The following is a 27,924-nucleotide window of genomic DNA, read 5'->3' on the forward strand; positions in this document are numbered from 1 at the left end:
TTTCATTGGAGTTATATCTAAAAACAGTTTGCAGAACCTTTAGTTCTCGTGTCTGCTGCCTTTGCAAGCTCTCCCCTTCTAACCCAGCCTAGACTTTCTGTGGCTGTCCATCACAGCGCAATGAGAAGTCTTTGTAAGTCAGGTGCTCTGGGCAATTGCTGCGTCTTGAGGTCAGCTGCATAGAGCTAACAAAACCAGGAAGTAATATTAACGGTTGTCTGCTTGAAAGCCAGACAACTAAAAAAAATTACACATTGTTCACATGTAAAGCTTTTTAGCAAACTAAAGTTGGCTAGGAGTCTGAAGTAACCCTTTAAAAAGAAAACAAAACTGACAAACACCTCCAGTACAACACGTAAGATGGAATAATTAGTATTTTATTTTTTAGTACAAACGTAATGATAAAACAAAATGTGTTTCAGAAATCTATATTGATAGTAACACGAGCTAACCCAGCTATATATTTCCATACCTATTCTGAAAAGGAATTTCTAAAGACAAACTGGAATGTTATCAAAAAGAGTAAGCTATTTAATCAAATAACATCGAGAAGTTGCAGAGCTGTAGCAAGAGAGATCAGGATAACCCCGAAGAGTCCTATATAACCATAAGCGCCTTTCATTCTTTTCTGTGGATCTGCAAGTAGAGCAACAGAATTAGAAACACCGTTCAGGAACATTCACATACATATCATGCAGTGTGGAAAATAAATGGTGCATTGTCACCCCACAAGTAATATATTTAATTGATATTTGGGATAGTATTACCTAAAATACAAAAGATTATCTATGTAGCAGATACGAATATAAACAAATAATAATATATAACTGCACTAAGGTATGTCAGGATTATCCATGTATTGTTGGTGGATAGTTGAAGCCCAGTAGACTCGTCAACATTTCAGTGGTGTGTTCCATGAGCTTATTTTGTAAGCTCAAACAGACAAACATACTTTCAGACATCCCACTATTTGCTTGATTACCCAAGTAAATGATTGTATTGTTATACTGTCCTGATTCTGTCTCCTCTAGCCAGTATAACATAAGTAGGCTCTCACCTCCTGTGTAATATCCCCAGGCGTAGGAAAAGCGGCTGGTTACCCAAATAGCACCCAATACCGATGCAGACAACTGGGGGGGGAGAATATAAAAATAACAGCATTAGCTCGGTTACAGGAACAGCATTAAAGACACAAGAGAATTGTCAAAGGTAGTCAGTCTATCTGTAGTAAAAACAAATAATCCAAAGACAAATTAACACAGAGAATTGTAAGCAGGCTTGCAGTAAGCATGTCATAATTGAAGTCCAACCGGGGCAACGTTTCCACGTTTATACATCCCTTCAGCCCAGTAAATGCTAATTAAGCTTTTACTGGTGTGAGTGCAGAGGAGTAAAGTGCTTCTGTGTACAGAGCAAAGTCATTATCCTTGCTACGCTTTAGGATTGACAAGCATGCAGGAGTGTTTGCAAAAAAAAAAAAGATTGAATTACTTGAGAACCCAAAAAAAACAAAAAACACACACAAATTATTTGGAACTTACACTTTATGTGAGATTTATAAAGGCAAAAACAGGTGTTTATTTTAAGTGCAGAGTAACAATTTATGAGATGCAATCTATTGGTTTCCATGGTAATTGTCACCTTGATAAATCCCGCCATGTACATTATATTTTTACACCTAATGTTGGCCAAACAAAAATCATACACCACCTGTTTTCGCTAGCTGCCATCTGTGCAGACTACTTTGTACTGCTATGTCAACTATTTACTGGCATGTCTGTTTAAAATAAACAGATTACTACTATGACATTTTGAATCAGCAATTTAAACAGCAATTCTACAATGTAATATTTCCCATTCATCTCTTTTTTTTTTTTTAATTCTTTATTTTGTTTGTGCATGAAGAGTTACAAGCATATATCAAGTGCCACAACAGCACGCATGGATTAAGCACCAGTATTGACAATGTGGTACTCAAAAGAAACTGCACTTTTTTTTTTTGTACGTGGTAACAATCTAGTAACAATTTTGACAAGTAGTAGAATTTATGCTAAAACATTATGCTAAAACAGTTAGCGCGTCTGTGAATCAAGCTAAATTCAAACACAATATTTATGAGGTGCAATAAAAAGATAATCGCAGGCGTGGTATATTTGCTTATAGTCTCCTACATAACATATAATGGAGTGATCACCTGGAGAGCAGGGATACTAGGCATAATCTACAGGCTTATACTACTGGAACCAGTCGCATAGTTAAGCATTTCTGTGATTGCAAGAAATTCCTCTGTACCCATCGAAGTTATGTAGTGCAAGACCTGAGCTGTTGCCATTACAGGTAGACTGTGAGGTCGCTTGTCTGGTCTGTTTATGTCGCTTTATAAGAGTGAGTAGGTCTAATGCAGGTTCTAACCCGGTGTGGGCTACCCCCTTTATATAGGCTAGGTGGTTATTAGTACTCAGCTGAAGACCCCAGGTCGATTAAGTAGGTGAGTAGACTGATGTTCACCTGTGTTAAAAGCTTATCTAAGAAGGATTACACAGGTAAGTCAGTAGTGGAGGTTAACTCCTGTGGCTAACATTCCAGTTATCCGGACTAAAGTAAAGCAAAGCAAAGGCTTAACATATGTAACAGAAACAGGATATTCATGCTCTGAACTAAAGCACTGTACCGACATTTCTTGCTAAAACAAGCGAGCATTTTGTGGGCAATTTAAACAGAGAGGCTAGGAAACCTGTGGGTATGTGTTCAAGGTTGCCTATTTGTAGCATTTTTAAAGTAAGCAAGATAATGCAGACGCTTGTGATGCATGGTATGCAAAATGTACGGGTGTAGTTAGCCAGATCTAGCATTCATGTACAAACAGTTCCTGTCGGCTCTAGAAAGCAGAAAAAGCAAGCTAATGTATACAGCTCAATCTATATTTTAGAGACCGTTGGTTATAAAATAATAAAATAATAAGCAAGAAAGTACTTATTTAGTTCTGCTCTGCCGACCGAAGTGGTGGCAGGGAGAGAGGCTACCGCAAACCTTCACCCTACGCCACTGGTGTGCTGGAGCAGGTAGTCCATGCAGTGACTTATCATATTGCTTTTAATCCGGTCATCTGTGATGGGGACCCGAGGTGAGGCAGGATGCTGTGGGCTTTTGGATCTTAGTATGTCCAAATGGTGATGATGGGAGTAGCAGTCCCAGGGATCCGTGAATCTAATCTTGCGCCTTCTTTCCGCCCCTGTCTGCCGTGATGAGCGGGTCTGCTGTTTACTTAACGGTGAGCATAAGAGTGTTGACCGATAAACAGTCCGGGGTGTGCCGGTCTGCTGGTTCAGGGAATTGGCTGGCAACAGTCGGCTTGGGTGCTGGAGCTGTCGCCTTAATTGGGCTTTTTCCCGCTTGTGTTTGCGTGGAGGGGGATTCCCGCCAAAATGGCGTCGTGTTGCCGGGCGAATCCATGCTGCCACCTCCTGTATCGCCCTCATGTAGGCCGGTCTCTGAGTGTGAAGCGTGGTCCACAGGCTGGCACAAATCCTGTCAAAGAACACCCCTATGTGCTGGGGTGGCGTGTTGAGTATGCGGTTCCTGTTAGACCGTGCTTGCGCCGCCATCTTGATCAGGGCCTGGTTGCTTCTCCTCTTTTCAGTCGTTGTCTCTCGTGCTAGTCGTGATGTGGGGGTGATCGTCCCCAGCGAGGACCGGGATGACCCCCGCCGGTCCAGAGGGGGGGGGGGTTGGAGGTGAGCACTGTATGGGTATCACCTGCGAGGTTACCATCCAGGAGAGCGGCCGCCTCTCCCTGGCTCGATCGCGGTTAGGCCTCAGGTCGGAATTGTGGGGGCCCGATGGGGTACGGGTGTGTGTCTGACATCAAAACGATTCCCTGGGCCTCCCCCAATCAGTAGGCACCTTCTCAGCAGTGAGTGAGCGATGAATCGGGGTATATCCCCCGTTTTAGTCGTCGGTGTGCAGGAGCACTCGTGGAGCACGTCCACCCTGCTAGGAAGCTAGGCTCCGCCCCCCCCATTCATCTCTTTTTATACATAATTTATCAGTAAACAAACAAATAGATAAATGGAAAAGCCCTTTTCAATTAGAATGGGATTAATTCACTAAACACTAATTTTAGAAAATTGCAAAATGTAGTCTAAAATAACAGATTTGAAAAAAATCTCATACTGGACTTTACCTACAGAATTGCTAGTTTAGTCTGAATCATGCAATTCAGTTTTTCATTTAGCACCATGTACTGTTTAGTGAACCTAGTTCGTCTAGATCAGCGTTTCCCAATTGGTGTTCCGCCAAAAGTTTAAAAAATAAAATGGGCGAGGGAGCAGTGAGCTCCCTTCTCAGATCCCTCGCGCGCACTGCAGAGTTGCTGGAGCCGGAATATGACGTCACTCCGGCATCAATAAGTGGCGCGCAAAGGAGTTTAGCAGGGAGACCACTGCTCCCTCGCCGCTAAGCCGCTCAGCAGCCCCTCTGGACCCCAGGGACTTCATGCTCAGCACGCCAGCAGCCCAAGTGGACCCCATGGACTGCATGCCAGCACTCATAAAGGTAGGGGAGCTGGGTGGAGTAAATTGTAAAAAAAAATGTGTGTCTGTTAGAGAGTTTGTATGTCTGTTTGTCAGTGAGAGTGTATGTGTGTTAGTATGTGCCAGTGTGTGTGTGTGTGTAGATCTGAGTGTCAGTGTGTGTATCTGTGGGTGCAAGTGTGTGTATATGTCACTGGGTGTATTTGTGAGTCAAGTTGTGTGTATCTGTGTGTCAAGGTGTATCTGCACACCTTGATACACAGACACATACAAACACAGATACACACACCTTCAAACATACATATGCGCACACACACACTGTTTCAAGGTGTGTGTGTCTGTGTGGGGGAGTTCCACAACGTTGATACACTATGTCAAAGGGTTCCACAGGAAAACATCAATTGGGAACCCCTTGTCTAGATCCATGTCCCACTGTATGAACAACATTTAGAATTTCTACAAATTATAGTGAATCAGAGCAACTGTGCAATGTCAGATTAGAATTCAAACCAATCTGACATTGAAGTGCAGCTTTTCATTTAGACAGGGTTTGTGGCATATATTATATGATGTTCTAGGACACAAACAAAAATGCTGGGTCTCACAATAGTGTTCATACATACACAAATGCATTAACTTACTGGATATGCAAGACCTGCTATCAGTTGGAAGATCAACCATGCGGGATATGCTTCCAGGGTGTTCTGATGTGCTCTCTGGATACAATTAAACACGTTCTCCTTGTCAGAGTACATCTGTGGATACTGCAATGAGAAAGGAAGGACTGTTAGAAAACGGATTGCACAGTACCAACATAAAAAGGAAACTAACTGGAGGTGTGTACTAAAGTCTAATTTAGATGTACATCAACTTGTTTGTTTAGCGAATAGACCTAAATACGTGGAACAATGGTAGACAAAGTGGATGTGGATATTTCTGCAAACTCTCTATAATTATCTGCATTTCTTTATATGGGTGCTTAATTCCCATTTAAATCCTCTGTTGCATTTTTCATATACACAAACAAAATAGCCCCACTACTTGGAATTCTATCCACACACCACACATTACTAGTATCAACCTAATGCAGTGGTTGTGGTGCATATGCCCTGTGCCTGCAGTGAGACAAATGAAAGCATTGCGATATTAGTTAAATACATATGGCTAATAATTCTTCTCAGAGAAATATAAAATCTTTATTAAATGTTTATGTTGGCTGCTTTGTCCATATTGGCCATGCTAATAAAAGCTATCATACGACCAAACAGGAATTACTTTGACTTATGGTAAAAGCCAAAGTTGACAAAATGCATCTCTTATTCGCCCAACCGGGGAAACGCGCATCGGGGCTCAGTTATACTTTGGACACCTTAGATCGTAGCCAAACCTGGTGTCATAGTATTCATACCACTCGACAATTCAGAGAAGGCAGGATCCCCCTTCTCTATTGTTTCGACAGGTTCAGGTATGCTCGGTTTATTACGGCACTGCTGTTATTAGAGAGAGTTCGAAGGCACAGAATAGAGGTATAGTAGCAGTGCAGTATGTCTTTTTTGCTCTGTCACCACATTATTTGGTATCCAAGAGACTATTAGCTTTGGCTTATATTCCCCACCCAGGTGTCCCTGTGGGCACAAGACAGTGATACTTACTTTTAGAGTATTGGAGGACCACATGCATTAGTTTGGTGTAGATTTTAGAGTAAACTAACTTGGTAATATATGCTCATTTGATAGCAATATTTAGTTGAGGTTTCTACTTGGGTTTTTTTCTAGATAACCTGCTTGCAACATTGTTGCTCTTCGGTTTGCTAGGTTTCACAAGGATGCTGCAGGAATAGAGACTTTGCACAAGTTGCCCAACTTGTACACATAGTTAGATCTAACAGCTTGTCACAGAGCCAATATTACCTTTAGACTGAATACCCTACAACAATTAAGATAAAGTTCTGTGTTTACAACATTTAGACTCTAACACCGGTGGACATACTTTGTATATAGTTAGTTATGTTTTATTATACTTTTATCTATACACACTTGTAAATACCTTGGTTAACATGAGATTTATGTATATGTGTGTGTAGATTTTATCTCTCTCTCTCTCTCTCTCTCTCTCTCTCCCCACCCACACACACACACCTCACATTGTTTTCATGTTTTTATGTAAATGTGGTAGTATTGATTCTGTCCACCTTTCCTACTATATTTCTTATTCTTCTTAACAGATACCCAATAAGGATTTAAGTTTAAACTCCGTTTCCATCTAGTGGACAGGGCACTTGTCCAGTCCTTGTTTTTTAGATAATTGGGTTCATGCCCATTTTACCCTCTGCCTTAATATATTTCTTCTCCAACCCTTTCTTTGACAAGACACACAATTGACTTTAAAGGAACACTATAGGGTTAGGATAGATTCCACTAGAGTATAAGTGGGTATAACCACTATACTATAAAGTGATACTTGCGATAATTAAAGTGACACTGCTTACGAGATAAAAGTGCATAAAGTGCTTATGGTGCTAATGTATAAAAATTAAAGTGCATAAAAAGTGCCAAGCAAACTCCCATATAAGTGACAAACATCAGAATGATACTGTTATCTCTTATGCTAGTGGAGGAATATAATGTTAAAAATACATTACTAATAGTGTCTACATAATAATGTTATTACATATAGATACCAATTGGTTAGAACCCTGTCACATAGTTGTGGGGCAAATAAAGTAAATTAATTTATAACTTACCGTACTTTCAATATTCCTTCTTAAAACAGAGAAAGTTAGTGGAATCTATCCAAAATAGGTGTTTTTTTTAATTCTTATTTTTTTTCAAATTCTTTATTTTATTTGTGCTTAGGGTAACAGTGAGTATGCAGAGCCACAACAGCTGCTGCAAGCATAGACATAGCATTTTGTTTTGCGGCTTATTGAACAGCACATTTTATAGTAAGTGAAATTACTATGTTCTGAAACATCAGCAGATTATAGTAGGTAATAAACATATTATATTATAACATGAGGTTAACTAGCTATGAGACGTCGACAATTCATGGTAAGTAGGAATCATTCAAGGCTAGGTATGCATATGAAATAGTTTGGTACGCTTGAGATTATGCTCATAGGAAGGTATGTAGCTTAGCGGTAGAAGAGGTTAGCGGAGTGACAAAGAGGCAAGGCATTACATGCACAGACATCTTAACACTAAATGTGTAGCTTGGTGGGTTATGTTATGTTGTAGTGGCATGTTGGAATGTGCGTTGGTTTTGGGTAGGTTGGTATCAAGTATGGGAGTGTGTGCTGTGTGGTTTGCCCTTGGGTGATAGTGTTGTGACAAAGTTTAGTCTTAATATTTTTCTGTGTCTAGTGGGTTTGTGGCTTTCAGTCTCTGGGTTCACAGGTTGGGGCTTCATCCCACTCCGGTGTTCGGTTGGTGTCTCTTCCGTTCAGGTGATGCTGTGGCTTTCCCTTGTACTAGCTTGGTGACTTGTGGCAGCAGACGTGGCTTCTCAGGTCCAGGCTGTGGGGGTGGGCTGTAGCTGGCTGGGAGCATGGCGAGATGCTTAGTTTGTGGGCGCCTCAAGCCTTTCTTGTCAGAGCTGACAGTGACAGGGTCTGGTGGTCTCTGTAGCCCCCCTTCTTGATGCCGGTGCCTTTCACGTTTTGGTGGTCTATTCTTCTTCCAGGTCAGGGGGGGTTTGTGAGATCTACCCGTGTGTCGCCGTGGTGCTCTTACCCCCGGGTTCTGCTTGTCGGATTTGGTCGGTCATTTCTTGCTTGTTGCCCCTGCCCCGCTGCCTGGCGTTTAAGTTCTCTTTGCTTGGTTGCTGCTGCATGTGGACGCCGCATGTGCAGGTGATGTCGTGGGTTGCGAGGGCTCCTTCGGGCCGCTGAACCATTAGCCCGTGCCCGCGGTGCTCGGGTGCCACGGCTGCTTGTTGGGCCCTGTGGTGTGCCGCCTAGTGTTGTCCCCGACAAGGGGGTCTGCATGAGGGCCTCCAGCTTTTTCCACAGTGCTTTAAAGATGCGGCTGTACCCTGACCTCTTGTTGGGTTGCGGTTAGTGAACCTTCCGCTGTGATGTAGTTATTATAGTCAGCGCCCGAACGGTTAGTTGATTGCTTGTTTCGTTTTGCTGGGCTGAGTGTGTCCGCCATCTTGGAGGTCCAGGGTCCCACTTTGCTTGGATAAATCACAGGTTTAGACATGGGGTCTAGGGCCCGAGGCCCTCCTTCTGGCGGGGACCGGGATGTCCCCCACCGGTCCATGGGGGGGGTTGCATGTTCTGCTTGTTTATGGCTGCTTGCGGTTGGCGGGAAAGCGGCAGTCTCTCCTCGCCACCTCCCATGTTAGGCCTCAGTTTGCTGTTACTTTGCCCAGTCATCCCGGGTGTCTAGTTGGGTGGCATTCTGTTCCGGCGGGTTACCCTAGTGCCGTGAGCCTTAGTACTTAGGGGGTTTGTAGCTCTGCAGCCCGGTTTATTCGTCGCTTTTTGTAGCCTTGTGACGGGAGCTCTGACAGAGTGCGTCTTGTTAGCTCGCTGGTTAGGCTCCGCCCCCTTAATTCTTTATTTTTGAGTGCATGAGTGAACAAAACAGCTTACTCTGCCACAATAGCTTTCGTAAGCATGGTCATAATACAGCGATTCACAACTATGGCATTTAAGTAGTGCACATTTTTTATATATAGATGCATAATGGAAGCATAAACGTCTAATGGTAACACGTCACGGTTGAACGTGAAACATAATGACATAGACTGGTATAACAAACAGGCTTATAATGTTATAGCGCCAACGTTACGGTTAAGCAAGGTGTAAACTCGTCAGTTGATTTCAGGTAGAGGTTCATTATCGTGTTTGAGCTTGCGCTAAGCACGTTAATCCTGGTTAGACAGTTGAGGGGGTTAAGTGTGTGGTGTGCCTGGTGGCCTACGAGGAGCCATGTAGTGCCGCGTAGGAGAGTGCAGGAGAACTGGCCTAGTGTACTGACAAGGCTAGGTGATTTACACGTGGTAAGTAAACTTGCTAAGCTGCTGTAGATGGGGGTAGCTCCTGGGGCCGTGTTCCTTCATTTATATCTATGTTGCCCATGGAAGGGCGAAATATCACGCTAAATCCTAGGTAGAGTCGTTGGTTAAAATTTGAGAACATAAATCAAAAATACAAAAGCATTAAGACACTGAGTTATGATAATAAAGGTGTACTGGCTGTTGCTTATGAGTGTCTGCGTGTTGATTATTAAGCTATTTCTAGCGATTATTCAAGTTATGTTGCTTGCAGGTAAGATGGTGTGCTCAGGTGCAGACATCGTTTAGGTGTACCCATCGTGGTGAGCCCAATGTGTTACGTTTGCATATATAATTTTCAACAGTGCAGATACCTACGGAATACATAGCCTTTACACAGCATAACATCATTTAGGAGGAATAAACCATTTACAAATTGGAGAATAGAGTAATACTCTCATAGCTATTGGCATAGTAATTTTTGTAACTATTGCGACTAGAGAAAAATAAATCTTGACAGATCAATCTTACTAGAGAGTCATTGTATAAACCGACAGTGCTCATTTTAGGTTATAATGTTAGGAGGGATAAATAGTGAAAAGATGAGGCATGTTAGGAGGGACAAGTTCATCTTACAGTCTGGTGTCATCTGATGCCGGCGCTTAGGAGCCCGTGGAGACTGTTGGGAAGCGGTGGAGATCCACCTGTCTAATATCAACTGGAAATGAAATTTTGTCTGTAAACGTTGGTTACTAGGGTAGAGTCCCCCTCCTGTTGTCGGTGAGCTCAGGTATTGTCCGCTGAGCTGGAGGCCAGTTGTTGTCCCCTGGGTGCAAATGGTTTCGCTGTGGAGGGATTCAATCTATGGGGGGGTTTGTTCTGCCCTGCTCTGTCCATTGGTGGCTAGCAGTCCTGCAGCTTCCGTGAGGTCTTTAGCGTCTTGTGTGACATTATCCTTCAGGATCTGTAGGCTGTGTGCCCTTCGCCAGCGGTATGAAATCTTGTGTTGTCTAAGTATGGCAGTAAATGGTGCCATGGTTCTTCTCCACGCTAGAGTGTATCCTGATAGATCCGCAAAGAAGGTGAGGTGCATGCCTTCGAAAACATATGGCGTGTGGTCTCTGACCGCGGACATTACTGCAGCTCTGTCTTTACTGGTCAGGAAGCGGACCACCAGGTCCCTGGGGGTCCCTTTTGGCGCTTTGGGCGACTTGGGGATCCGGAAGGATTCTTCTAGGCCTACCGTTCGGCCTTGTCTCGTGGGTAGTAGTTCTGTAAATAGTCGCCGCAGGAGGTGAGGTAACTCATCGTTCGGTATGTCCTCCTTGATTCCCCTTATTTTCACGTTGTTTTTGCGCCTTGTGTCTTCCATTGTGGCCAGGTGTTGGTCATATGATTTGTGCTGCCGATGAAGTTGGTCTCTCGTTGTAGGGAGGAGATTTGCTTGGTGTGTTCCCCGGAGGTTCCCTCCAGGGTGCCCAACCTGCCCGACAGGCCCCTTATGTCCTCGCGGATCTTAGCTGTGTCCGCCAGTATAGTATTCTGGAGGGTCGCTAGAAGCGTTGTGAGGACCTCAGTGGTGACCGGTGAGGAGTCAGATGCTTTGGGGACCGTTTTGGTGGGTTGCGGTACGGACATTTCGTCTTCCTCACCCTCCAGGTAGAAGTCATCCGATACATCCGAGAAGTTCTCGGGGTAGTCAGCCATCTTGGGCCTAGCCATGCTGTTAGCCCGGCGCAGAAGGTCGCCGATATTCTGGCTCGGATGTGGTTTGTCAGGCTTTAATTTTTTAGTTTTTCGTCCCATCCCTGTTCCCTATGGTTATGGGACTCCAATGGGGTAGGTATTGGGTGTTTTTGCGACCCAGATGGGGTGTAATATTCTTTGATTGCCGGGAGCTCTCATGAAGTGTGTCTGCACCCTAAATAGGCGTTTTAAATACACATAAAATGTTAATATTTCACTTCTTGTTCATCCGTTCACTTTAATCTAAATATAACTCCATGCACCTTAAATCTAGATGATCCATAATCATCCTCTCATCAAATTTTATGAGCACGTATTATTTGTATACAAGCGTTGCCATAAGAAAGTGTTGATCGTCATCACATTAATTTGTGATGACATCACAAGGGGGGAGGAGTCACTACACGCATGCGCCCGGCATTCAGATAAACGGCGACGGCATCACACCTGGGGTAAGTTAGAATATCTAACCTATTTCACTCTTGTTACTAATTATGTATGCATATATTTGAGTTTCTGTACATCAGTATTCCTGTTCTGATCCTGAGGAAAGTCCACAAGAAGGACTGAAACGTCGATCCTTATTTTAATGTGAACCAATAAAGAATTGTAGATTTTAACTACAGACCGCAAGTGCAGCTACATTTGTTGCTTTTTATATATATTAGATTGTAGAAGACAAATAAATTGGGAGTATTTATTTATAGTCTCTGACGAGGCTATTGGCCTGTTGGACTCTAGTACAAATGATGAAGGTTGTGAATGAAAGGACTAGTCTTGTTTTAATATCAGCCGTCCCAGCCAAGGTGTCCATTTTTTATCATACCATTTAATATTTTCCTGATAGATGTCCTTTTCCATGTTACATGGTTATTCAACCTGATTTACAACCTGTAGCCAAGAGGGGATATCATGTTTAAGCCAGTATTTTGAGATTAGAACTTTTGTGGCCATCGTCAATTCAATTATATGAAATCTTCTCTATCATGGAAAATGAAATATGTTGAAATCCAAAAAACAGCTAGGAAATGGTCTTCGAAATATTCATTTGCTAAGTCTTTAAGCTCTTTTAATACCCTGCTCCAGGGGGGTTTTATGAGGTCACAGTCCCACTGTAAATTTTGTGCACAGGATACATATGCAAACTTGGTGGGGAAAACACCTGGATTAAATCTACCTGCCTACCTATCCAAAATAGAATTATGGACACAATGTATAGATTTCTATAGATCTATTTTTGCACACACTTTGCGTAGTTGCTATGAATTTTGTGAGTCTGATGAGAGAATGAGGAACTGTAAAAATAAAAGAATTCAGCTGCGCTACTAAGCACAATACTGATGCCCATAATTTTTCTAGAGGTTACAGAATCATATTTGGAAGGTGCTCATTTCAGTTTCCAAATTTTACAAACTTATTGTTTTGTCGAATTTCAAATGCTATATATTGTTAGTAGATACTATTCAATACTACATATTGAATGTTTTCCCTGAATCTGTTTCTAGTCTAACAGGTTTCTACAGGGTTGTGTTCTGTAGTATTAGACAACTGGTTAAAAGTTCAATTACAGAATTTTCTGTGTAGGCAGAATGACAAGCAGTTTTGCAACGTTAAATGAGTGGTTTTCAAGAAACACCAAGAAGAAGAGACCGAGAGCTACAAAGAAACCGGCCACAAGTGAAAATTCTAACTAAATATTGTCAAATCACACATGATACGATGTTACAGCAATGACTATCCTCCCTATAAAAGTAAACTTATTTTATTTAAACAAACCGGGTTATTTGTGAAAGAATGAATGATTAGGGATTCAACCAAATTTCAAACTTCAGACAAAACAACATAGAAATAAAAATTGTGCTCAAATTCCTACTACTCCTAAATGGCTGAAATGGTCACGGTATTCAACATATATGCACTCACCTGAACATGCATACATTATAGGGTGCTGCTGGGGCCCATTTATACACCATACAAAATCCAACGCATTCGGTCATTCACTAAACATCAATTTCAGGTCTCACAGAATGTTATAGTTTTATTTACAAACCTCACCTAGGCAAAAAAACTATGGGGGTTTAGTTACAGTATATGATCATACATTGCATAAGCCCGACACCCACTGAGAGTGCGCATTCCTTCTCAGTTCTGATCAGCAGCAAATCTGGGACATTCTGAGTTGAGCATCTCATCTTTTCTAAATATAGTTGATGTATTTTCTCTATAATGCATTAAATATGTGTGTGGGCGTGGTAGTGGGATCAAGCCTGGAGTGCTCAAAAATAGAGAACTTTAAACCTGGTCTGTTTTGAGGGTTGGACTCAGAGCTCATTTGTATTTCTGCAGATAAACATGCATCTTAACATGTTTCTGAAAAGGGCTTTGCAAGTACTAGGGGTATATTCTCTAAACTCCCAACTGTAACAAATACAATTTCCAATGGCCTGAAAAAAACTGACCTACATATTGATTATTTTTACCTATTTTTTGAAAATGTATGACAATTAGGAGTTTAGTGAATAAGCCCTTTTTTAGTATACCACACAAATAATGATAAACTCCCAACTGTAACAAATACAATTTCCAATGGCCTGAAAAACTGACCTACATATTGATTATTTTTACCTAATTTTTGAAAATGTATGACAATTAGGAGTTTAGTGAATAAGCCCTTTTTTAGTATACCACACAAATAATGATAAACTCCCAACTGTAACAAATACAATTTCCAATGGCTTGAAAGAACTGACCTATAGTCACATATTGATTATTTAAAAAAAACATGTATGATAATCAGGAGTTTAGTGAATAAGCCCTTTTTTTAGTATAACACACAAATAATATTGATACATAGACTCAAGCGTGACAGAAGATAAACTCCCACTAAATAATTCAAGTAAACAATGTAGTGTCTTCAGGGAAAAGCGTGCACCTACAATACCTTCACTCCGTACTTTTTCCTTGCTTTCCCCACATTTATACCGAGGTACATCAGCATTACATAGCTGTAGATGAAAGTCAGGATGACATAGGCAAAATTCTGGGGCAGCAAGTCTTCGATATCCGTCATCTTTACAGCTCTCAGCCACTAACTATGCTGCAACTGTTCGATGCCTGCTTCCCATGCACTATTTATGCGGGTGGGCGGAGCGCCCATTATCACAGTCTTGCATCACTTGGCAGTGAGTGCAGCATTCTACACAACGTGCTGGAACAGTGCAGACATTCGATATATGAATCTAGACCCACCCTCTAACTGTAGGAAAAAACAGGAAGGCCATGCACTATGAATATGTCATAACCATTACCTATACATGTAGTTTGATTCTCTGCTACCCAAGCCCAGATACGGATTATCTATACATGTAGATTTGTTTAGTTCAGTTTTTTAGATTTTTTTACCCCCCTTTTCTCATAATGATAAAAAGTATATATGTACAGTATATTGGATGGTGATTCTTGCAGCTCTACCATAATATGTGTTAGAACAGGTCTCACCGTATAGGTCTCACCGTAATTTTTTTTTAAAAAGGGGGGGACCAACGCCAAAGGTAAACTATTTATTTACTAAGGCACATTGTATTACATTTATTGAAGATGTATAAAAGGTAAATATCTTTACATGTCTGTATTACTTACTGAAGTTTTTTTGTTTGTTTTTTACAGAAAAAAAAATGTGATTTTTCTCTGGCACCATGAATACATGTATAACCCTAACACAATCTTCTTGGCTCTAGTTAAAGGGGAACTATAGTAACCAAAACCACCACAGCTTAAAGGGACACTATAGTCACCAAGACAACTTTAGCTTAATGAAGCAGTTTTGGTGTATAGATCATGCCTCTGAAGTTTCACTGCTCAATTCAGTGCTTAAAACCCAAAAGTGGCAAATAGAGTTGGAGTAACCCATTGATAAAGTGCGCATTCCTTCTCAGTTCTGATCAGCAGCAAATCTGGGACCTCCTGAGTTGAGCATCTCATCTTTTCTAAACATAGTTGATGTGTTGTCTCTATAATGCATTAACCCCTTAAGACCGGAGGGCGTACAATTACGTCCTTTTTTTAAGCGTTTCTAAACGCCGCTGGGCGTAATTGTACGCCCTCCGGTTTTTTTTTTTTACTTGCCTGGTCGCCGGCGATCCCACGCCGGCGATCACAGGTGGGGGGACTCCCAGGGAGCCCCCCGCGGCACGTCCGCCCTCCAGCAGCCACCCAGGCCATGTGAGGACCTCACAATCACATGGCCGGTAAAGCTGGCTCAGGCATTGCCAGCAAGGGGACTAACTGTAATGACAGTCCCCCTGCTGGCTGAAATCAAATAAAAAAAAAAAAAAAAAGTTAAATAAGTGTAAAAAAAAATAATTATATACTTAGATCATATATATATATATATATATATATATAATCTAAGTGTGTATATATATACACACACACACACATACACTGTCTAGGTGTATTTTACTATTAATATATATATACTCACCTCCGCCGCGATCCTCTTCCGGGGGGCTGCCTGACAGCCCAGGCAGCCCCCCTCCGGCAAATGAGGCCCCCGGGGGCCATGTGATCGCTCTCAAAGAGCGATCACATGGCCCCCTATAGCTGGCTATGGAACTGCCAGCAGGGGGACTGTCTAAAATATAAGACAGTCCCCCTGCTGGTAGGTAGTGTAAAAAAAAAAAAATTAACATGTTATAAAATAAATATATTTTTATGTATATATTATATATATATATATATATATATATATATATATATATATATATATATATATATATATATATATATAAAACTTCATACAAAGTGTATTTTAATATAAATATAAGTATATATATTAATATTAAAATACACTTAGAATGACGTTACATATATATAATATGTGTATATATATATTATATATATAATAGATGTATGTATGTATATATATATATATATATATATAAATACGTATAATTAAAATAATACATTAATAAAATAAATAAATAAAATATTGAAACAAAATTTAATGTAAATTATATATGCATATGTAATTTCATTCTAACTGTATTTTGTTATTAATATATATATATATCGGTAACAAAATACACTTAGAATGACATTCTATATATATCTATCTATCTATATATATATATATATATATATATATATATATATATATATATATATAATACAAATAACCGCAAATATATATATAGAGATAAATACATATAATTACATAAAAGATTACATTAGTATACACGTAGAATTTAAATACCTATAAATGCATATATATTAAAATTCTACGTGTATATTTTTTTTATATATAATTTATTTAATTATTAGTTTTCTTTTTTTTTACAAACAACATATATATATATATATATATATATATATATATATATACATATCATCATACATTGCATACATATCCTACATATCTTACAATGTATACAAATAAATACAATAAATAAGGACATACATATAGACTAGAAAACATATAACAAAGTTGACCATCCTATCTTATTCATTCAACTCTGCCCTCAAATTACATAGAGTTAGATTAATTTTCCACTCCCCCCAAAATTACCAATCAGAAATTACCGAAAAATTGCTGCCCAATATATACATTCCAACATTAATTCCCAAGGACCTTTAACCAATCATCCCATATCTCATATTGTCTAATATTAATACTTAAATTAGAGGCTATTCCTCTTTCCATTTTACATTGAATGATAATAGATGCCTTAATTTGTGGCCATGAATCTATTAATTTTAAAGGCCATCGAGGCCTGGATCAAAAGATCTCTCTTATCTTTAGTTAATTGCGGTAAATTCAGATGTAAAAGCAAATTTTCTGGGGTCCAAGAATGGATCATATCCAAAAATTCTACGTGTATATTTAAATAATCTTTTAACGTAATTATGTGATTTGATTAATTAAAATTTGATTGACAAGCCTGACAACACAGGGAGAAAGTGCAGAGAATTTAATTTGCAAGCACTATATTTGACCCTGTAACTCTCCAAGACACCATAAAACCTGTACATAGGGGGTACTGTTGTACTCGGGAGACCTCGCTGAACTCAAATATTAGTGTTTCAAACTGGTAAATTGTATTACAACGATGATATTTTAAGTAAAAGTGAAGTTTTTCACATTTTTTTACAAGCGAACGGCACTTTTATGGTCTATATTATTGTTGTAATATGTTATACTGTTTTAAAACACTAATATTTGTGTTTAGTGAAGTCTCCCGAGAATAACAGTACCCCTCATGTACAGGTTTTATGGTGTTTCGGAAAGTTAGAGAGTCACATATAAGGCTTGCATTTCATTTTTTTGTCATTGAAATTTGCCAGATTGGTTATGTTGCCTTTGAGAGCGTATGGTAGCCCAGGAATGAGAATTACCCCCATGATGGCATACCATTTGCAAAAGTAGACAACCCGAGGTATTGCAAGTGGGGTATGTCCAGTCTTTCTTAGTAGCCACGTAGTCACAAACACTGGCCAAATATTCGTTTTTTGCTTTTTCCACACAAAAACAAATATGAACGCTAACTTTGCCCAGTGTTTGTGACTAAGTGGCTACTAAAAAAGACTAAACATACCCCACTTTCAATACCGTGGCTTGTCTACTTTTTCAAATGCTATGCCATTATGGGGGTAATTCTCATTCCTGGGCTACCACACCGTCTCAATGGTAACATTACTAATCTGGAAAATTTCAATTTAAAAATGGAATGTTCTATATTTGACCCTGTAACTTTCCAAAACACCATAAAACTTGTTAATGGGGGGTACTGTTGTACTCGTGAGACATCGCTGATTACAAATATGTGCATTTTTTTGCAGTAAAACCGTGTTATGACATTCACAGCTAAAATGTCAGACGGAAATGCAAATGTAAAAAAAAATCTTCTTTTCTCACATTTTTTTTCATTTTATTCATAATAAATTATGTTCCATATATGAATAGTTAATGATAAATTAAAGCCATGTTTCTCCTGAACAAAATTATATATAATAAGTGTGGTTGCATATAATATGGAAGAGGGGAACTACGGGTGAACTAGTAAATTCTAGTTTTTGTTTACGTTAGAAATTCTAGTTTTTGTTTACGTTAGAAATTCTAGTTTTTGTTTACGTTTTGTTTTGATCAGAACGTGCACTATTGACTCCGTCCTGAAGGGGTTAAGTTAAATTTAGCACATGAATTGCAGTGTTAAAAATGATGGTGGAAACATCAGGGATGATGTTTCCTAAAATCTCATCTTTTTTCAATACATGCAAATGTTTTTTTTATGGCTCTCTCTATTGTTTGGGCATGAGCACTATATTTAGTAATAAATGTAAAATCGATTTTTTTTCTTTTTAGTATTCTTAAAAAACAAAGATCTGTCTGTATTCTTAATTTCAAGTTCGTCCTTCTCTATTTTTTCTCTGTTATAACCTTTCTCAATGTATCTATTCTTTATGATGTTGGATTGAGTGGAAAATGTTGTTTCACCAGTACAATTCCTCCTGAGGCGAATGAATTGGCTTTTGGGAATGTTTGCCAACCAGGAGGCATGGTGTAAACTAGTATGTTGTATTGATGTGTTGCAGTCCGTGGTTTTAAAAAAGAATGTAAGGTTTTAATGTTTTGGCTGATCACTTCTACACCTCAGTCACCTGTCACCAGTTATCCCCTCATCCCTCACTCTGCCAACATTCACCCCCGCTCTCTGTCACCAATCACCCCCTCCCTCTATTCACAAGTGGAGGAAGGAGTGACTGATGATAGTGAGGGTTATGGAGGGGGTGACAGAGTGAGGTGGTGACTGGTGACAGACCTTATTTAAATATGGTTTTGATTAAAAAAAATTGTATCAGGACAAGTAGATTGTCATGGCGGACAAATAAATTGGGCAAACTCTTTAGTACCTTGACAAGTAGATTTATTTATTTTTTTTAATTTCCACACCCCTGATTAAGCTGTCCTAAATAAAATTAAAGTTAGTTTGTGGCTCCACTTTAAGAACTGTCACACACTGTATTTTATTTGCAGAAACTAAAACTTAATCATACTTATTGTGCTGCTGTCAAATTATAACCACAAAAAAGTATCAAAAGTTACATAAAACATAGACTACTGAGTGTAAATGTATAGGAGCACAGGAGGAGCACTATGACTGACAAATGGCCTTGTACATTTTGCTATTGAGTGGTTTCAGACTCTAGAATCTTCTTCCCACGCCTCTTCGCTATGCCTAGTCCTGACAGACAACTGGCTCATCCAATCAGCTTAGCCCACGTTCGCTTTTTCAACCAATAAGCGCTCGCCTCCTCGCTGGTGCGATTTGTAGCTTTCTGGAAGCTTCGCTGCGCTGCAGTTGCTCGCAGGTCGCCGAGCCGTGAGGATCAGGTGCGCTCCTTGCTATTCTTTTCCCACTCTTATCGGAGGGTTTTCCTTGTTTTTGAGTTCGGCGAGATGACTCGTACCGTTGCGCTGGAAGTGCCGGAGCCGGTGTGTTCGCCATCAGACCGTGTGTGAGTATGGTGGGGGTTTAATGGGATTTATCAGTACTATTGACATATCGCGCAGTTAACGCGTTACATCGTCGGTTAATAAATGTGTCAACGAGTAGACAAACAACGGTGCGAATATAAACTTGTTATCCAACCGGGGGGGGGGGGGGCAGGGGGGAGAGAGAGAGAGAGAGAGAGAGAGAGAGAGATAGATATATGTATGGGGAGGTCTAATGTGTGTGGCACTTGTATTTATTGTTCCACCCCATTTGAAGAAGAATGCAGGTGTACAAATTCGTAGCAAAGACTAATTTTATTTTCTCTTTATTTTTAGAGTTCATTCTGATGTGCTTATTTTGCAAGACAAATACTGCACAAGTGAAAACATAAATGGTAAGTATTTAACGGACTAGCTTTTCTACCTTAAAACTCATTATAGTTGTCTGCAATGGGAGCGTGAAAATGAGTTGAACCCTCAACTTCCACTTCTGGTGACTATAAAAGCTCCCAAGAAATGTCTAGTAACCTGGGGGTGTAGGGAGTAGCTCATATGCAGCACTGTCACCTTTGTACTATCATCTCCCCCATCACCTTGACATAGAGGCTTTGAATTGATACTAGAAAGTATAAGGATTGTGGCATGTAGAATAGCAAACTTGTATTGCGAATGCCTTCATCACCTGACACAAGTGATGGCTTATGGGACAAGGCTGCAGGATGCTAAAGGTGCACTATAGTGTTAGGATTACAAGCTAACACAATGTCACTATGATGCCACCCACCCCTTAGCGACAGTCAAAGGGCTTAAAACTCTTTAAACACTTAACTGACTCCAGCGCCGAGGTCTCCACTTCTTCTCATGTAATTGCAAGGGGGTAACTAATGCCATGCACCGTGAGCGCCGCGTACGTGGGGGTCATTGCTTTCCTATGGGGATTTGCAAAGTGTGAGGCCGTTCAGTGTCGTTTTATGAAATTAGCTTTGGGGAAACTGCAGGAAGCGCTATAGAGGGAGTCTTCTCTAAAACTGCAATGCTTTCAGCTTCATGGTAAAACTGACAGGGACACTGCACCCAGGCCAATTCAATGATAAAAAGTGGTCTGGGTGCCTATAGTGTCCCTTAATTGTGTTTTTTTTTTTTTTTTTTTTTAGGCCCTTGAACGGTGCAGGGGTAAGGGTGGTGGGAGTTGGCACCCAGACCACTCCAATGGGCAGAAGTGGTCTGGGTGCCTGGAGTGTCCCTTTAAGTAAGTGAATAGCTCTAAACGAAGGGGTGCTAGACCGCACTTTTGTGCTATTAGTGTATTGTTTTTTGGTGTCTTTAACACCTGTTTGACAAATGAGAAATTAATGTTTGAGGCATTGGCTACACTCTTTTTGAAATATATTTGCTCATACTCAATAGATATTTGTTCTGTTTCAAAACTAATGTGTGCTAACTTTCTATCATACTGCTGCTTTCAGGCAAAATGCAAACTTTAAAGGATTATGTTCAGAAAAGTGATGTCTTTGAATCTGAAGCAAAGAAAAGAACAAGTGAAATGACAAATTTTATGGATGACCTGAGTTTGAATTCTCCAAAAGAGCGACAGTCTCGGTCAAGATCCAAAACTCATTCCAGTAAAAGGAAGTCTTCATCTTCCAGGTCCTCCTCTGAAAGCTCACGCTCAGATTCTAATTCTTCAAGATCAAGAAGCTCAAGCAGATCACATTCCCGTGACAGAAAATGCAGGTATAAGAGATATCGAAAAAATTCACGTTCTTATTCCAGAGGACATTCAAAGCCCTATTCTAGAAGCCATTCACGTTCTTATTCCAGAGGACATTCGAAGCCCTATTCTAGAAGCCGTTCACGTTCTTATTCCAGAGGACATTCGAGGCCCTCTTCCAGAAGCTGTTCACGTTCTTATTCCAGAGGACATTCGAGGCCCTCTTCTAGAAGCTGTTCACGTTCTTATTCCAGAGGACATTCGAGGCCCTCTTGTAGAAGCTGTTCACGTTCTTATTCCAGAGGACTTTCGAGGCCCTATACTAGAAGCCGCTCAAGGTCCTACAGCCCACGACAGAGAAAAAGATACTCTAATGCCTATAGAAGATACTATAGATCTCCTCCTCGGTATAAGTCACGTAGCCGATCACGCTCACGTTATGGATCCTATCTCAGAAGCCGTCATTCAAGGAGCAGGTCAAGATCCTGTGGCAGGAGATGCTATGGCTTTGTCAGACGACCTTACTCTCCTACATTCAGGAGCTGGAGGAGCAGATCAAGAACAAGATCTAGAAGCAGAACTCCTTTGCGTCTAAGTGAAAAGGGTATGTTTCTTTCAGTTGCATCAAGCAATTCTTTTAATACACATGTTATATCAAAGTGACTGGATTCAGATAAGACCACTGCTTACAGCTTGAGCTAGGGTTTGCCAAATTCATACTGGCCATACCACTTCTGTAGTCTATACAGAGTGACAGTAGGCATGAATTCGAATTGCCACAAGGTCACTTCATGTGCTAACAATCAATGTAGCTTTCACCTAGTGGACTACCATGCAGCTGATGTATTGCCATTCTTTTCTCTTAGAAAAGTTACAGTTACTGGAAATTGCAAAGATAAATGCATCTAAAGTACTGGGAAAAGAAATTGAACTACCAGAAAGCCTGAAAAAAGAATTAAAGAGTTCAAGTGTGAAACGCTCTGAGGTAAGTAACTCCATACATAAGTGTTTGACATAGTGTGTTGATGACCAGTTAAAGTTTAAAAGAAGGATTTTATCTCCACCAGTAAGGTCAGGCTTTGGTATTTCATGAAGTGATGGTAGATGCAGAGATAATGTCTGAAGTGACCTGGCAATTTTGTAGGTGGAAATGAAGGTTGGGTTTTTTTTTTTTATTGTGTTTGAGGTTCCTTTTGGTGTTGCTTACCTCTCCTGCAACGATATCTACATGGTCCGATCGAGACTCCTCAGAGAGGAGCTTTGGGGACCTGATGTGCATGGACGGAGAATGGTGCAACTATCTAAGCATACCCCATAGGAAAGTATTAAATCAATGTTTTCTTTCCTATAAGGGCTTCTGTGTTACGTGAGCGAGTTTTTACTCTATCAGTGATATGAAGCCTGCAATGCAAACATTGCAGTTTTTAAAAACAAATTCCAGTGCTTCTTACATTGTAGATTTTAAAAGACCACTGCATCAGCCTGGCTTACTTTAGTGGTCCTTTTAAGAAAAGTATTTTAGGAAATACTGCTAGACGGTATTAAAGGACTAAAACTGCAGTATGAACTACTCTACTGACAAGACCTGACAAACACTGGTGGTAATGGCCCTTTTACTCCCCTCACCCCCACAAAATATACAGTTTAAATGCTTTATTTCTGTTTTCTTAGAAATGAATATGAACTCCAGCCTTTGAGGATAAGAAGCAGGTGGTAATGTTATATTGTGTATAGGTATTCCTTGGTATTTCATATATTGTTCTCTACACATTGATCCCAGGTCTGATGTTTTGATTTCATGATATTTTTAGTGACTATCAATTCCTGTTTATTTAGTAGAAAAAGTATTTGTAAAGCATGCTGGAAAAGATATTCATGCACCCAACAAATAACACTGCTGAAAGAGGTGTTAACATGTAGACTGTCTTTTAATTGCTGTTTCTTAACCTCTTCAGCCAGAACCACTCTTAACACTTTTATGTCAAAGTACACATTAAACACCTAAAATGTCCTTAGTATTAACATTTTCTTCATAACTCTATAATTAAGCTAGTCACTTATGTCTTCCGCAGAAGTAGTACTGCATAGGCTACTTGCGTCACAAGTTGAAAAACATTAGATTGTAATATATTTACACAAGCAGCTTAGATTTTACATCATCTGCCACAACTCATAAGATATATTGTGTTTAACTCATTTATTTTAATAAGCTAAACGTTGGAACTAGGTAGAGGTAACTTCATAATTTATTAACTATGTTCCAGATTATTTTTGACTGCAGAAGAGGAGGAATGCATCCGTGCAGATAAGTTTATTATACTGAATTGATAATGGTGTGATTTAATTACTGTTGATTAGACCAGGCAGGTGAGAACAAATGTTGGGTCTTTCTAAACTCAAACCGCAATTTAATAGTATGCTTATATATATTTTTGTGATGAATAGGATTTGTTGTTTCTAGGAAGTTGCCATTTTAACAAGTAATTAAAACCGTATCCCCCAACACTCATAATTATTTGTCCAATGCAGTACAGCTTTAAGCTGAAGCCATATTGAATGGAGCATTTTAAAGTCACCCTAGCATTTTGTGCATGTTATATCCACAAATTTTACTATCCTATTTCTAATCAGTCTGCTCCTTATTTCTAGCAATATGAAGATAACATCTGCCCTGACAAATCTTCTAAAAGACAGTCTTCCAGTCACAGTGTAAGTAACTTACCTATTTTCCCCTGACTGTTTCTACATCTCATTCATGCCACCACTCTTTATGCTGTCACCTCTATGTAATGAGTGTTTTTGTTTTTTCAATATTAACCCCTTCAGGACGGAGTCAATAGTGCACGTTCTGATCAAAACAAAACGTAAACAAAAACTAGAATTTGCGCTACATGTCTGTTCAACCGTAGTTCCCCTCTTCCATATTATATGCACCCACACTTATTATATATCATTTTGTTCAGGAGAAACAGGGCTTTAATTTACCATTAACTATTCATATATGGAACATAATTCATTATGAATAAAATTAAAAAAAAATGTGAGAAAAGAAGATTTTTTTTTTTAAATTTGTATTTCCGTCTGACATTTTAGCTGTGAATGTCATAATACTGTTAGGTTTTACTGCACAAAAATGCACATATTTGTAATCGGTGATGTCTCACGAGTACAACAGTATCCCCCATTAACAGGTTTTAGGGCGTTTTGGAAAGTTACAGGGTCAAATATAGAACGTTCCATTTTCAAATAGAAATTTGCCAGATTAGTAATGTTACCTTTGAGAGGGTGTGGTAGCCCAGGAATGAGAATTACCCCCATAATGGCATACCATTTGAAAAAGTAGACAACCAAAGGTATTAAAAAGTGGGGTATGTTTAGTCTTTTTTAGTAGCCACTTAGTCACAAACACTGGCCAAAGTTAGCGTTCATATTTGTTTTTGTGTTAAAAAAGCAAAAAACAAATATTTGGCCAGTGTTTGTGACTACGTGGCTACTAAGAAAGACTGGACATACCCCACTTGCAATACCTTGGGTTGTCTACTTTTGCAAATGGTATGCCATCATGGGGGTAATTCTCATTCCTGGGCTACCATACGCTCTCAAAGGCAACATAACCAATCTGGCAAATTTCAATGTAAAAAAAATGAAATGCAAGCCTTATATGTGACTCTCTAACTTTCCAAAACACCATGAAACCTGTACATGGGGGGTACTGTTATTCTCGGGAGACTTCACTAAACACAAATATTAGTGTTTTAAAACCGTAAAACATATTACAACAATAATATAGTCCATAAAAGTGCAGTTTGTTTGTAAAAAAATGCAAAAAACTTCACTTTTACTTAAAATATCATCGTTGTAATACAATTTACAAATTTGAAACACTAATATTTGAGTTCAGCGAAGTCTCCCGAGTAAAACAGTACCCCCCATGTACAGGTTTTATGTTGTTTTGGAGAGTTACAGGGTCAAATATAGTGCTTGCGAATTAAATTCTCTGCATTTTCTCCCTGTGTTGTCAGGCATGTCAATCAAATTTTAATTAATCAAATCACCTAATTGTGTTAAAACATTACTTAAATATACACGTAGAATTTTAATACATATGCATTTATAGGTATTTAAATTCTACATGTATATTAATGTAATATTTTATGTAATTATATGTATTTATTTATATATATATATATATATTTATTTGCATTTTATAGATAGATAGATAGATATATATAGAATGCCATTCTAAGTGTATTTTGTTACCTATATATATATATATATATATTAATAACAAAATACAGTTAGAATGAAATTACATATGTATAATTTATATTAAATTTTGTTTGAATATTTTATTTATTAATTGTAATTATACGTATTTACGTGTGTGTATATATATATATATATATATATATATATATAATATATGTATATTCTATATGTAACGTCATTCTAAGTATTTTAATACTAATATATGTACTTATATTAGTATTAAAATACACTATGTATGACATTAAATATATATAATATACATATATACATACATACGATTTATTTTTAAACATGTTTAATATATTTTTTTTTATACTTCCCACCAGCAGGGGGACTGTCTAATATTTTAGACAGTCTCCCTGCTGGCAGATCCACAGCCAGCTATAGGGGGCCATGTGATCGCTCTTTGAGAGCGATCACATGGCCCCCGGGGGCCTGATTTGCCGTGGGAGGGCTGCCTGGGCTGTGAGGCAGTCCTCCCGAAGCGGAGCGCCGGGAAGGTAAGTAACCCGGGCGCTCCAGGGCTTAAAGCCGTTATGGCGTGCTATGCCGTCACAACGGCTTTAAAGCCCACTTAAACCGTGACGGCATAGCACGTCGTAACGGCGGGAAGGGGTTAACTCTGTTATGGCACTGGCATTTTCTCCTATAAAAAAATCCACTGTGACAAGAATAGCTACTTGGTGTTTTTTATTTTAAAACCTAGATGTAGCCAGTAAGAAGGCAGCATACTCTTGTATAATGTCACTCTAGAGTAATATGTGACATAAACACTAATGTATCTTATTTTCTTTTTACAGGACACTGATTCTAAATTTAAGAGCATCACTGGAAGTACTAGCAAAGAACAAGCTGAAGTGAAACAAAAAAGCACTTATGACCTGTGGCGTCCAATAACAAGTCCTAAAGCGTTCTCTAGTGAATTGTCCCCAAAACATTCATACACAAGCAGAGCTCGTTGAATTTTGACTGTCCTAGTTTCTAAAAGACAAATTAAGGGCAGGTTTATGCTCTGGCTTACTATAAGAGAAGTGTTCAGGGATTGTAACACAGGGCATTATATTGAAAGAAAAAAAAAAACATGCAAATGAGTTGTAAACTAAAAAAATATTGAATACTAGGTCTCTCTCTTTCCAGATGTGGCCTAAAACGTGATGGAACACCAGATTGCAGGTGGGAATGTTAATTTTGTAAATATTGTATAGAGTCGTATAATTTTTCTCCTGTAGGGGTTGTCTTTGTTTTTGCCCCAAAATATCTACTCAAGATGATGTAGCAGTCGGTTTCATATATATATATATATATATATATATAATTTTTTTTTTTTTCCCCTCATTTGTGAAGATGTTAAATGTTGTGTAGAGTGTTTAATAACAGACTTGTTGGTTTTTTTTTTTTTATTTCTTTTTTAAAACACTTTAAAATGTTATCTTGTGGTTTATACAAATTTCTAGGTTTCCAATAAAAGCTCATTAAAATACACTGTTTCTTTACTACTAACTGTAGGTGTAATACCACTTCATATGAGTTGCTTTTGCAGTATTTGAGGCACTTGCAATTGTTAGAAGTTCCTATTTGAAATGTGCTGTGATTGCAGCACATGTGCCATAGGGCCTCAATCCATTATGATTGTCTCTCAGGAGAAGGGACAGATGCTCCTGGATGGGGTAAAAAGAAGAAAAATGTGAACACAATATAAACAAGCAGAGGTGTGCCGTGCCACTTTTTAGGAATAACTTAAGCGTGTGTGAAAAGTCCTGTTGCAAACTACATAAAACTAATATAATTTTGTAGGAACAAGATTAACCCCTTAAGGACCAAACTTCTGGAATAAAAGGAAATCATGACATGTCACGTGTCCTTAAGGGGTTAAACAATTGTGTAAAGAGTGATGTACATACCTGTGGAGCCTTTGCAAGTAGAAGTGTCGTGATTGTTTTCCAAACAACCTAAAGGAACATTCCAGTGACAGGAATGCAAACTTTGTATTTTTGTCACTATAGTCCTGAAGTTGCTGTTTAGGTGTATGGCACCTGTCCTATCTCGGTAAAAAGGTGGTTGTACTACTTCTCCCCACGCAGTGCCAGTCTTGCCACGGCTGGCTCCCCCTCCATGGGGAAAGCATTGGGAGGCTATTGCGCATCTGCGGGAAAAATGCTTTGCTCCAATCAATC

General features: G+C 39.2%; 2 protein-coding genes across 2 annotated transcripts; one reads left to right on the forward strand and one right to left on the reverse strand.

Annotated features, from left to right (window-relative positions):
- Nucleotides 1-406: 406 nt before the first annotated feature.
- LOC134593016 (glutathione S-transferase 3, mitochondrial-like) lies at nucleotides 407-14,470 on the reverse strand. Its single transcript, XM_063444558.1, has 4 exons — nucleotides 14,221-14,470; nucleotides 5,174-5,296; nucleotides 1,058-1,130; nucleotides 407-636 (listed from the first exon to the last, which is right to left on the reverse strand). Exons 1-4 carry the CDS (start codon nucleotides 14,347-14,349, stop codon nucleotides 536-538), a joined length of 426 nt encoding a protein of 141 aa, XP_063300628.1. The 5' UTR covers nucleotides 14,350-14,470; the 3' UTR covers nucleotides 407-535.
- A 5,155-nt stretch (nucleotides 14,471-19,625) lies between these two features.
- RSRP1 (arginine and serine rich protein 1) lies at nucleotides 19,626-27,049 on the forward strand. Its single transcript, XM_063456493.1, has 6 exons — nucleotides 19,626-19,793; nucleotides 20,107-20,165; nucleotides 21,237-22,085; nucleotides 22,348-22,466; nucleotides 24,131-24,190; nucleotides 26,551-27,049. The coding sequence occupies exons 1-6, from the start codon at nucleotides 19,735-19,737 to the stop codon at nucleotides 26,710-26,712; spliced, it is 1,308 nt and encodes a 435-aa protein (XP_063312563.1). The 5' UTR covers nucleotides 19,626-19,734; the 3' UTR covers nucleotides 26,713-27,049.
- Nucleotides 27,050-27,924: the final 875 nt, after the last annotated feature.

Source organism: Pelobates fuscus, chromosome 1 (genome assembly GCF_036172605.1).
Source record: "Pelobates fuscus isolate aPelFus1 chromosome 1, aPelFus1.pri, whole genome shotgun sequence".
NCBI classification, from domain to species: domain Eukaryota; kingdom Metazoa; phylum Chordata; class Amphibia; order Anura; family Pelobatidae; genus Pelobates; species Pelobates fuscus.